General features: G+C 44.0%; 1 protein-coding gene across 2 annotated transcripts in view; it reads left to right on the top strand.

Annotated features, from left to right (window-relative positions):
* The window catches only part of TBXAS1 (thromboxane A synthase 1), a 150,679-nt gene that overhangs the window by 28,695 nt on the left and 108,454 nt on the right, over positions 1-13,530 (top strand). For both annotated transcript variants that reach the window (XM_060156550.1, XM_060156551.1), the window contains exons 2-3: positions 6,831-6,924; positions 9,894-9,946. In XM_060156550.1, coding sequence (XP_060012533.1) covers positions 6,831-6,924; positions 9,894-9,946 — 147 coding nt within the window. The remainder of the gene's footprint in view (positions 1-6,830; positions 6,925-9,893; positions 9,947-13,530) is intronic.

Here is a 13,530-nt window from a genome sequence, read left to right as displayed (position 1 = left end):
GCATAAAATAGAATTGTCAGCATAAGATATCAAAGAGAATCCACATGTAAACCAGAAGAACTAATAAGAAAGTTTAGCAGGCTCATGATTACAAGATGGGCATAAAAAACCAAATGGTGTTCCTACACATGAGCAATAAAAATAACCAATATATGTAAACAGCAAAAAGATACTCTGTGCATAAAATTACAAAATGTCACTAAGATAGAGAATGAATCAATGGAGAGATATAACATATACACAGATGAGAAGACTCAGTGTTGTAATAACATTGGTACTAATTTATAAATTTAATGCAATTCCAATAAAAATTCCAAAAGGATTTTTCATCAAACTAGACTAATTCTAAAATTAATATGAGAAAGTAAGATATACTTTCTCTATACCATATACTCTCTACATAAAAAGGTGTAATAGAGTTATAATAGTGAGGCATTGGCATAAGTCAGACAAATGGATCAGAATAGACTCAAGCGCCTGTCTTACGGAGGTGTATGATGGAGGCAGCATTATAAATCATTGGGCAGAGAGGGGGTGGTGCAGCAAGCACACTGTCTCTTTGCCAACCCTTTATAGAGGTGCACTCAGCTGTGGGGCAAGATTATTTTTCCCAGGGTCCCAATGACTTATCTGTTCTGATGGGCCACCTCCTACTGTAGAACCTGGGTTAACACATCATCCTCTGATGATTGATTTGGCTTCTCAAATACCTGAAAAGGAGGTGCTCTGAGTAGATACATCAGTTTCTTGCTCCTGGAAAAGGACACCTACTCTTATATAAATTAGTTAATGAACTTTCTGGTTTGCAGGTTATATCTTAGGAGCTAACTTAACTGCTACTAACTGACACATGAATGAATGTACACTAGATGGTTTCCAGCCCTGAGAGCAAGGTCAAGAGAGGGCACTGAACATGAAGATGAGGATGTGAAAAGAAAGATGAGGTGCTAAAAGGGGAACTGAGAAGACCTCATATGGAAACTGTTTCCAAGAACTCCTGTCTTGAGGCATGACTGAAGCAATTTCTATATAGTTTCTTTAATCGTCATTGTAGGGGAAGAATGGGGCAAGGAGGAAGGAAACAGAACTTAAAGTCAACTAACAAGACTGTAGCTAGTTATTTTCTAAACAAAGTCTGTTCAGAATTCATCTGCTAATCTTCCTCTCCCTGCCCAAATGTGTACTTGGAGTCAACTCACAGTCACCTATTGATGACTGCTCATTTCCCAACTAATTTTTTTTTTTTTTTTTTTTTTTTTTTGCGGTACTGGGGCCTCTCACTGTTGTGGCCTCTCCCGTTGCGGAGCACAGGCTCCGGACGCGCAGGCTCAGCAGCCATGGCTCACGGGCCCAGCCACTCCGCGGCATGTGAGATCTTCCCGGACCGGGGCACGAACCCGTGTCCCCTGCATCGGCAGGCGGACTCTCAACCACTGCGCCACCAGGGAAGCCCCCAACCAATTTTTTAACCAATTGGTGTAGCACAATTCTGCCTGCCACCTAGATAAACTGTGGTGGGAATAAAGGGGGAAAAGAAAGAGTAATTTCAAAGCTGGGAAATATTTTTTAAGTTGGAGGACAAGGGATGGCAAAAAAGGTTCTCTCTCTCTCTAGGAATGAAAATAAATGCAGACATCGAGATACACTGATGTGTCTACAAAATTTGGAAAAACTTTATGAGAGTGTTTGGTGAAATGGATACACTGACACTGAGACTAACTGGGACAAACTCTCTGGAAAGCAGTTTGGCGTTGCACGCCAGTGTTTAAAACCAGTGACTCAGGGATTTCAGATCTGGATAAGCTTCCTGTGTAAAGTGCCAGAAAAGCTTGACGCATAGAGATGTTTATTGTTGTGGCATAACTTAAATTAACTAAGAAACTGAAAACACCCTAAATATGTAACAATAAAAATAGTTTAGTAAATTATGATATGTCCACAAGAGGAATATATAGCCATAAAAATAATATTCATAAAGGATTCATAACATGGAGATTTTTTTCCTTATGGTAAATGGAAAAAGTGGAAATATAGAGAAACAGAAAAAAATTATAGAGAACAGGATCTCAGATATATAAAAAATATACTCAGAAAAAACTACAGTTATAATAAAATGAGGGTAGGCTTTCTCCCTAATATTTCTAGATTTTTTTGCTCAAATTTCTGTCAAGCATTTCAAGATTCATTTTCTGGAAAGCTAGCATACCTCATCTTCAGCTCCCATGTCTTAAAATCTTTTGAAGAGGCAAAAATGTAAGCCCTTGTCTAATAAAGTTTCTGATGTGGTCACAACCTTTTATGGAATTGCTGGCAAAGCCTTTAATGGTCGTGCATGTCACCAAGCGTAGAGTAACCATGACAAAGGGCTTCTCTTCTTCAAAGTTGGGACAGGTGGGTTACCTCGCACCGCCCGGGCTTTGCCTCTTCCTGGAACACCGTGATTTTTATCCCAGGAAAATTGATACTTGCCAAAAGAATCTTTCACCATTTCAAAAATATAAATAGCCACTGAAATTTCCAAAAGCAGCTCACTAAGTAGACATTCTTTGATAGGGATTGTGAAGACATAATAAATGGGCCGAGGAGCTGGCTGTTCCCAGAAGCACACAAGAGAGAAACCAACTCCTCCTCTATGGCCGCTGCTCAAGAGACACAATGAGGGACTCTTGGAGGACAAGTCATTGTTTGACTCTTTTCTACTTTGGCTCCAACCTCAATCAGCTCATCTCTTTAATACACAATTTATCAAAATGTCCCCCAATTTATCATGAGTGGCTTCTTGGGCTAAGCGATGGGCTGACCACTCTTGTTGAATGCATCAAGAAAGGGCTTTGTCTTGGGGAAGACAAAGTATTGGGGAATTTCTTATGTTGAAAATGATCCCATGTGGTTCCATTTATTTTGAGAATGGACAGTAGAAGGAGCACCACCGGTACTGCAGGATTCGTATCCTATAGGGATAACTGACTACTTTGGCTGTAGAAGTGAAACCAAAGGATGCTGTCTGAACCTACTACATATCCTTTCCGTTGGCGTTTTCCAACTTAAGTATCCTTAATGTAAACAATGATAGATGTTCATGTTCATAATTGTGGAATACACTTGCATTAGTTCCCATCAAAGAGAAGCTATTCTAAAAATCGCAAGATGGTTTCCAGCCCTGAGAAACGGTGGCTGCGTGATGTCTGCCTATTACCTGATTTACTAGCATCCCTGGCCACCAGCACGTTTTTGATGGCTCAGGACTTAATGGCCCAATTTGACATAAAAAATTTCTTTCACAATGACAATTTTAAAAAATCATACATTTATTTATTTATTTTTGGCTGTGTTGGGTCTTCGTTGCTGCGCGTGGGCTTTCTCCAGTTGCGGTGAGCAGGGGCTATTCTTTGTTGTCATGCGTGGGTTTCTCACTGCGGTGGCCTCTCCTGCTGCGGGGCACAGGCTCCAGGCACACGGACTCTAGAGCGCAGGCTCAGCAGTTGCAGCGCATGGGCTCAGCTGCTCCACGGCACGTGGGATCCTCCCGGCCCGGGGCTCAAACCCGTGTCCCCTGCATTGGCAGGCGGATTCTTAACCACTGTGCCACCAGGGAAGCTCCCCACAATGACAATTTTTAGGGTAACAGGAGACATTTAAAAAAATTATCTTTTCATTGACTCTCTAAAACTCATTCATGGGTATTCCTGGTGTACCAGTTTCCTAGAGCTGCCATAACAAAGTAACACAAACTGGGCTGAAAATACCAGAGTTTGTTGTCTCACAGTTCTGGAAGGCAGAAGTCTGAAATCAAGGTTTTTGCAGGACGATGTTCCCACTGAAATCTGTAGGGAACAATCCTTCCTTGTCTCTTCCTAGCTTCCAGTGGTTTACTGACAATCTTTGGCGTTTCCTGACTTGCAGCCATGTAACTCCAATCTCTGCCTCTGTCATCACATGGCATTCTCCCTGTGTCTCCATGTTTCACATGGCATCCTCTTATGAGGACACCAGCCGTAATGGATTAGGGGTCCACTCTACTTCAGTATGACCTCATCTTTAATTACATTTGCAGCCACCCTATCTCCAAATAAGGTAATATTCTGAGATACTGGGAGTTAGGACTTCAACTTATTTTACAGGGGTGCGGCGGGGGGGTTGACACAATTCAACCCCTAACTCCTTAAGTCCGTGGATTCTGGTTTAGGAGCCTGTTGAGACAGAGCAGAGCCTGGGACCAGAGAATATGAAACATGGATGCAGAGAAGGAAGTGGGAGCAAATGGAACCCACTTTGCAATTTTGCTCAGAAGTCTGGAGACAGTGATCTCTCCCTGCAGATTTTAGTTCAAGGTCTCTAGTTACTGATGGCAACATTTGGCCAATTCCTAGCTGAAGATGCTTAAGTTCTATACTTGACTCCAGGCTGCAAACTGAAGTTTATGGTTGTGTCCAGAACATTCTCTGCTGATGCCATATGCTTGGAAATGTCTGAATTTTGTGCAGAGACACACAGTGGTATTTTTGTAAGTGGAGTTACATAATTAGGGCATGGGCTTGCATGATAATTAGCATGTGTAATTAGGCACAGACTTCTTGTCCTTTAATTAGACAATCAAGACATCTAATTACAAAATTAAGATGTAATTACGTGGCCCAAGATCGACATATTTCTTTCTACCCATTAGAGATTACATTTAGAAAATAACTCACAAAAACTGATGAAAAAATGAACTAGAAACCAGATTTGAGGATGTTGAAGGGAGTGTTAAGTGGACTGGTAAGTCTCCTCTGGTCTTTCCTCTTACACGTGAAGGGGGTTATTTAAAACATCATAGTCTACTTGAGTCACTTTTACACACTCTGCTGTCAACCTTTGGCATACACACTAATGAAGAGGAATGTTGGCATGACTAATCCATGTAATTCACACATGGCCCTTGAGTGTGGTTTGTAATTACACTTGAACGTGGACTTAAATGTGATGTCCTGGGGATTCATTCAAACCCAATAATGCAGCTAATATGGTGGAAACCTTGCTCGGGAAAACTGGGAGGAGAGCCCGCTTTCCCTTTCTGCCCTGGCTTGGCTCTCCCTGTAGCCACTTTAAAGGTAGATGCTTTGCTCAGAATAACACAAAACAGTTAACCTGTTGTCATTTCCCTGATTATTTGAGTATTCATTGCAATGTTCTTATTTTAAGTGCTCCTTATTGGACAGCAGGCAGCAAAGGGGAAGGTCCGAGTCTACAGCAAACATTCCATCTTTCTAATGATACATGAGTCTTAGAGCAGTGGGGTTTTTTAACTGCCAGTACTCCTTTGAAGTCTGGCTATATGAATATTCTCCATATTTTTCCTTGCTCTTAAATTGAGATTTGGCTAATCTTTGCATGATGCTAAACACCCAGTCTGACTCATTAATTTTTCTGAACTAACTGAACTTTTGACCTAATTGGCTGGCTGATTAGGGATTACAGCCATATGTCCAGGTTTTTCTAAGCCAATTCTGACTTTCACTATGTTATCCCTCTGTTCCCATAAACTGTTGAAATATCCTAGTAATTCCAGTGTTTTGACAGCCACACTGCACTCCTCAGACTGCCGCTTTCTCCTGGAAAGTGGCACAGAAATCTGTCGGGCCACGTTTCCTGATTTGGGGTAAGGAAAATATGCTTCCCATATGGTTTCAGGCCATGAAAACAGACATAAGGAGTTTGTAAGTGCTTGGTGATGAGGTCTTGTCTCCATGGTGTGTCCCTTCCATCCCTATTTTTTATTTTTCTCTATTAGGCCATGGAATGGGATGAGGGATATGTCCAGGGGTCAGTTTTGACCAAGGAAAACCACATATTTGCACAGAGAACTGATTTTTGCCATTGTTACTTTTTTTGCTTTGCCTTGTAAGACAATTGTTCGTGGTAGATTTAAAGGCCGAGCAGCTGAAGTGGGGAGAGGTGCAGTTTGGTTGTTTTTTTTTTTTTGGTGGGGGGATGCCCACGCTGCACGGCTTGTGGGATCTTAGTTCCCCAACCAGGGATCGAACCCGGACCCTAGGCAATAAAATTGCAGAGTCCTAATCACTGGACTGCCAGGGAATTCCCAAGGTGCAGTTTAAAAAAAATTTTTACTGGGACTTCCCTGGTGGTCCAGTGGGTAAGACTCCGCGCTCCCAATGCAGGGGGCCCAGGTTCGATCCCTGGTGGGGGAACTAGATCCCGCACACATGCCTCAACTAAGAGTTCGCATGCCGCAAGGAAGATCCCGCACACCTCAACTAAGACTCGGCGCAGCCTAAATTAAATAAATAAATTAAATTTTAAAAAAAGTTACTGATGGAGGGCTTCCTTGGTGGCGCAGTGGTTGAGAGTCTGCCTGCCGATGCAGGGGACACGGGTTCGTGTCCCGGTCCGGGAAGATCCCACATGCCGCGGAGTGGCTGGGCCCGTGAGCCATGGCCACTGAGCCTGCGCGTCCGGAGCCTGTGCTCCGCAATGGGAGAGGCCACAACAGTGAGAGGCCCGCGTATCGCCAAAAAAAAAAAAAAAAAAGTTACTGATGGAAATTGTAGGTGGGGAAGGGTCATTTGGGCTACATCATCTCTAAGCGGACTTCCAGCCAAGAGATCTGAGGATGACTTGATCTCAAGCCTGTTATCGGGAGGAGTTTACTGAGCTCTATTCATGCCACTCCCTCACCCCTAGGCCTCCACCTCTTCAGTCCTTAGATGCTGTCAACTGGAAACTTTCGCTACCCTTACTTCTAGTGAACTCAATAATTCTGATTTCTAACAGGGCCAGAAGTGTGACTGCAAACCTGTGTCTTGGTTTTTAAAACGTGCTTTTCCCTTCAGGTACTCCACATCAGCATTTTCAAGACTAGAGAAGTTGGGCATCAGACATCCCAAGGCTTCTCCTTTTATTGGAAACTTGACATTTTTCCGCCAGGTAAGGGCTGCCTTCCACTGTCTTTCGGCATAAGATGCTCTGAGCCCAGTGCAGCTTTACCCACAAAGCATTGCTCTCGTCTAGGTCGCCCACACCCAGGGAGGTCTATGTGCGAAGGCGCCACAGAATGAGCCTTCCTCTGCTTGCATCAATTCTTATGTGATGAGAATGATTCCTCACTGATCACTCGTCAATACATACTGAGTCCTGGTATCCATTCATTCATCCAAAAACCCAATTAATGAGTGTCTAAGGTGTGCCAGGCCCTGGAATGTGGAAGAAGTAGAAGTTGCCCATGCCCTAGCGCTAGCCTGGGTGGTAGAGATGGTAGCTGCGGTTGTCCTTCAGAGGAGAGAGAGTTCCGTCAGGGCTAGAGTCATCCTGGAGGACTTCCTGGAGGAGGGAATCTACAGGAGCGATAGACACAAAGACAAGGACACACACACCAGGTGGGGAGCAATGACGTGTGTGATTGCACCATGTGAGAAAGAGGGCACAGCTTGGGAAGCAGCCTGGACTAGAAAGAGGAGATTGGGGAGTGCCAGGGAACACCACTGTGTGTGTGTGTGTGAGAGAGAGAGAGAGAGAGAGAGAGACAGAGAGACAGAGAGACAGAGAGACAGAGAGACAGAGAGACAGAGAGACAGGCTAGATCACTGACAGTCCAGAAAGGCAAGTGAAGAACTGTGCGTGTCCCATCACTGGTGCATAGAAGTGGGGAGGGGACACCAAAGAGGAAGATTTCTCTGCAAGGGGGAGGATTTAGGTCAGGTCTGTAGAATCCAACTGCTGTTGAGGTCTGTCTGGATGTGAAGTGGTGAGGGCTTGGCCCGGGTGGAGATGAGAGTGAAAGAGAAGAACAGCGGGGGCAAAATTAGTAACTCTTGTGGCGAATTAGGTGTGGAGGATTCAAGGGAGAATGGCTGTGAGTTGACAAAAATCAAAGGTCGGGAGGTTGGCTGGTTTAAGGAGGTACCTTTGATTTGCCAAAGTAACATGGAAGTGGAAATGCCAGAGGGCATTTGGAGATAGGGGCCCAGGACTCTATCTTCGGAGGTTATTTTTTTTTCTCACGTTGGGTTTTCTCAGAAGCCAGATGATTTATTCTGCTAACTCCTGGGGGTGCTGCCACCAGACCCGACATCAGGAGCCTACAGATCCTGCATGTGAAGAGCCACTAAGCCAAACAAAGGCAGGAAGTATGAAATTGGGGCCAATCCTGATAATATCCCCTGAAGATCTCTTTAGGATTTCCCCACCCCTGCCCCCGGAAAGGCTGGCCCTTGGCGTTAGATAGAAAATAACATAGACTATTTCTGTCCTTTTTCCTTCCCATCTCAGTTTCTCTTCTGTTCCTTTCTGTCCCTTTCTCAGTCCAACACCCCTTTCCACTCTTCATTGCTGTTTCTCTCTTCCCAGCGTTCTTTTTAAACACCTCCTTCTCTCCTCTCTAGCTCAGGGGTGGCCAGGCCACAACTTTCAGCCCACAAACAGCATCTCATCAAGGCTCCCCATGAGCTCCTTGGAGCAAGTGTGAAGACATTTCTAAGTACCAAAACAGAACAACAGACCAGATAGGAAATTAAAGCAAATAAATGTCACATATTTCTGGGGGGAAATGATCAGTTGCCTTCAGTCAAGTAATTAACTTAGTCTCAGCATTTTGAGGAAAGCTGTATCCCCGTCGATGTGACAAGAACACTGTGCCCTGCCTCTGGATAATTTCCACATATGCTCCCTTTCTGCTCGTCATCCTTGTAGCTGCAAACACTGCCAAGTTCTTGCTAGAACACAGTTATTTCACTGACCGTTTCTATAGTCACATGAGCTTTCTTTGATAGATGGCAAGCTTAGACGGCGTAGCTAGATTTAATGAGCCTGGGACGGATTTCCATTAAGAGCATCCACCTCTTCTACCCCCCAACTCTCTACTCTCACCCACACGTCGTATATCTGCCTGACCACTCCATTCCCACAGCACAAGTCTAGAGCGTTTTCCTGTCCACTGGCTCCATCCCAACCTGAGAATATTTTCATGTTTACTTCTTTCCCACAACACGATGGATCCAGCCATCTCCAAGCCTTCACCCACACCATCCCCCTGTGTATATCTGCACACATACTCCACCCCTACAGCACAATGGGTCTAGCATTTTCTGACCCTCTACCCCTACTCCACCCCATGTATATCTCCAGGAATCCTCCTTTCCCACCCCAAAGTGTGTCTAATATATAAAGTCGCTCTAAGGTTCTTATGCTTTGAATACGTTGATTTTAGTTAAAATTTAACTTGGATCATAATTCAGAATTTGTGATAATTTGGGTACACTCAGCAGACGTTTATGCATATAGTGGCTGTGAAAAGAGGTTTCGCCCCCCCAATAATAATAATATAAACCAAATGGCAGAGGAGAATGTGAACATAGTTGAGAAAGCAAAAAATTTGCAGATATTTTAGCAGCAATTATACAAAAACAGGATAAGTACAGATGATCTCTTCTGTCCATTAAAGCAGAGCTGACTGAGACTTTCTCTTGGCAGTATTGTTTTTTCACGCCACTAGTGTTTTTTGTTTTGTTTTGTTTTGTTTTGTTTTGTTTTGCTGTACGCGGGCCTCTCACTGTTGTGGCCTCTCCCGTTGTGGAGCACAGGCTCCGGACGCGCAGTCTCAGCGGCCATGGCTCACGGGCCCAGCCGCTCCGCGGCATGTGGGATCTTCCCAGACCGGAGCACGAACCCGTGTCCCCTGCATCGGCAGGCGAACTCTCAACCACTGCGCCACCCGGAAAGCCCATCACGCAACTAGTTTATTCTAATACTCCAAAATACTTGAAAACAATATAACTTCAATTCTTTTTTATTGTTTATGTAACTGTGTTCTCACTATTCCAGACTTTCTTTCTGAATAAGTTTGAATATTTGAAATATTGTTTCATCTGATTCTTACTACAGTGCTCTGTTTGCTGCAGGGTTTCTGGGAAAGCCAGATGGAGCTCAGAAAGCAATACGGACCTCTGAGTGGGTAAGAGGGAAACTCCATTCTTCTACCATATATTTTGATTTGTGTGTGTTAAATTGATATGGAAGGAAGGACAAGAATGGGAATGTGGCGTGTGTTTATAACTTTTGAGGATCCACAAAGCGAGTGCCCAGCAGTATAGACAGGGCTCCTAGAGAAGACCCCAGGGGTCCCCAGTGTGCACGGTGCTAGCCTGAAGAGCACCACTTCCCAGCCTCTAAACCCTGACCATCTGAGTCAGGCCCTGGGTGCCCTGCCCATCTCTCACTGCTGTGCCAAAGGTGTGCTGCAAAGGACACAATGGCCCTCCACACCTCAGTCTAATTTGCCTTGACAACCCATGGCAAGTCTTTCCCCACGAACTTATCTAAACCTTACTTGGACCTGTAAAATATGCTGTCAGCTATATGGCCATATAATCTGTTATCCGACACAGTACACATCTGAAAGTTAAAGGGGATGCGATTCCCAATTACCCCAGGACAACGGCAGAAACTAACAAAGACTGACCTGGATATACTGGGTCACGTGGTCACCCTAATTCTCAGCCACATAAAGGAATATAGGCCTTCCCCTGATGTTTCCAGTATTTTCCCCCTTTATGCTTCAGAGTATGCTTCTTTAAAAAGAAAATTCGAGAATCTGACAAACAAACCCATGATCAGACCATTTGCCCTATTCAAGACTGAACAGACTTGAATCACGTTGATTCTCAGCACACATCCTTCCACACTGGAGTCCTAGACATTTTCCCTCAGCTACTGGATGGATGATTTTTGGTAGTTCTTTTCCAGATTTTCAGGTCTCTGATAACTTTTTTAGGTGCAGCGAAATTCTGTGGTGTCCCTACTGTATATCCTAACGGGGTCCAGTGGTTTGTGAGCCCTTCTATCCACACGACATGACGCTTGCTCCCCCAGTGTTGATTTTCAAAAGGGATTCACTTGTATTCTTTGTGGAGATGCCAGGAGATCCATGGTTTTGGCCAAGTTCTCCTTAGTTTGCTATCACTCTTTAATTTACTATGTAACACTGCAAAGGTAGTACATGAAGATATTCTACTGGATGGTCTCTGATTAGTTTGTTATTCCTGGATAACAAACTACTCCAAAATGCAGTGATTTAAACACAATAAGTTATTATTGATCATGTGCCTAAGGGTTGGCTGGAATTGGCTGATCTAAGCTCGCCTGGCTGGGAAGCTCCGCTGGGCTTCCTGGTGCTTCTGCAGGTTCAGCTAGGGAGGTGGCTCATCTAGGCCAGGCCCAGCTGGGGCAGCTGTGCTCCACACACTTGTTTCATCCTCCTTGGAATGGCAGGCAAGCCAGGGCAGGCTCTTCTCACGGTGAAGGCAAAGGGTCAAGAGAGCAAGCCCCCAAATGCAGGAACATTTTAAGTTTCTGCTAACATTCTATTGGCCAAACCCAAAGTCAAGGCAGAAAGCACGCTCCGCGTGCAGTGAGGCCAAAGCAAGTTACTTGGCCAAGCCTGACACTGATGGAGCAGGGAGATGTATTCCTCTAAAGGAAGAGTGGGGAGATGGTGCGTATTTTTAGTAATAGGGAACTCCACCTCACTCTCTAAGACCCTTTTTAGCTCGGTCTTTACTTACTTTTTTTTTAGTTCATAGCTTCCTGCTTTAAGCATAAGAGGTACTCAAGAACTTATCTTTTCAACAGTCTCATTCTGCAGTTGACTTGACATTGACCTTGGAGACTGTCTCATACATTTCTGAGACATAGCACTGACTCAGAAGGACGGTGGCTTCCCCAGAATTAGATAAAGGCCTTCCTGAGTTTGAGTTCTAGGAATTACCTCCCTGGAGTACTTCTGTACAGATTTTCAGAGTACAGCCCTTGGGTATTTTTAAATAATTTTTAAATGTCAGATGAAGAGTTTAAATTGCACTGTATTAACTGGTGGATTGTGTGGTGGTGGTGGTGGTGGTGGTGGTGGTGGTGGTGGTGGTGGTGGTGGTGGTGGTGGTGGTGGTGGTGGTGGTGGTGGTGTGTGTGTGTGTGTGTGTGTGTGTGTGTGTGTGTGTGTGTGTGAGTGAGAGAGAGAGAGAGAGAGAGAGAGAGAGAGAGAGAGAGAGAAACAACTGATTTCCTTGACAACAGGATGTCCAATCAACTTTCACCCCCAACTCTAAATAACACAAGGTACCCTTTTCGTTTCAAGAAAACTTAAATCATAGAGAATGGTTTCAAGTGAGGTTGTAGAGAGAGAAATCGCAGTATCAACTCTGGTAAAAAGGGAAAACAATGAAAGGTGATGGCATAGTTTCTTCATACAAAGCTATCAACTTTTTCTGCCTTAGAAAAAATGATGAGCCTTACTTAAAATGCTAACTTCTTTTTCAATGTGTCCACTGCTGGATGGAGAGGCACTGCGGTGGTGGGGTGAAGTCCTGTCTGAGCTCTGTAACCTGGGTGAGACTCAGTATGCTCACCTCTTCAGATGAAAGGGTTGAACTAGTCTATATTTAAGGTCCTTTCTAGCCCTAAAAATGATTTTGTTACTGCTTAAATTTGAACAAAATGGTTTCACTGACTGGGAATGGCAAGGATGAACCATGATCAATGAAAGATCCTTCTTTTAGGAAATGATTTGGTTTGAATTGTCTTCACTTTTAGACTCCTTCTGTCATTAGGAAACATCATTGATCCCATATTGGTCCCCTTAAAATTGAAATAGTAGATTGATTCATCATTTGACAAGTGAAACCCCATGCAGTTGATGCCATACAGAGATGCATGTGTCCTTAGATGACAGGGCAGTACTATACGTTGGGAGAAAATATGGGCAGAGAGGGTCTTCTCTTTACTCTGTACCTGAAAACCAAACCTGATGATTATTTATGCTTATTATCTGTTGTCACCATAGCAACTCAGTCAGAGTTTCGGTCCCCAAACTGGAAACCTGCTTCTTCCCCTTTTCTCTTTCCTGCTTTGAGGAAGGTAGTGCTGGAGAAGCCTTCTGCTGAGAGGGGTTGACAGCACCAATGTTTGTTACCATCACCATGACCACCACTGAGAATCCAGTGTCTTCACCCAGTGTCTAATTATGCTGCCTTCTTTGCCAGGCCCTGTGCAAATAAAAATATGCACATTGTCTCTGGCTCCTTTGAACTTGACTGTAAAGCAGGAGGGCTGGCATGCACACCTATACAACTTTTCTTCACAATTCATGATTAGAACGCTCTGCACGTTAGCTCAGAAGCCCCCTCCCTTACCCTCGAGGGGTACGTCCCAAGACCCCCAGTGGATGCCCGAAACCGCAGATAGTATTGAACCCTATGTGAATCATGCTTTTCCTGTATATGCATACCAATGATAAAGTTTAATTTATAAATTAGGCACAGTAAGGATTAACAACAACAGTAATGGAACAATTATAACAATATATTGTAATAAAAGTTATGTGAATGTGGTCTCTCTCTCTCTCAGAATACCTTACTGTACAAATTTAATGCCTTTCCATCTTAAATAAGCACTTATCAGGCACTGTGGCCGTATCTTTTACGGTTTGTGGTGTGGCAGCAAAACTAGCAGAAATTTCTTTTTCCTTCTTCACAATTTCATGGA

The sequence above is a fragment of the Lagenorhynchus albirostris genome, chromosome 8 (genome assembly GCF_949774975.1).
Source record: "Lagenorhynchus albirostris chromosome 8, mLagAlb1.1, whole genome shotgun sequence".
NCBI lineage: Eukaryota > Metazoa > Chordata > Mammalia > Artiodactyla > Delphinidae > Lagenorhynchus > Lagenorhynchus albirostris.
This window is presented reverse-complemented; position numbering and strand designations above follow the sequence as displayed.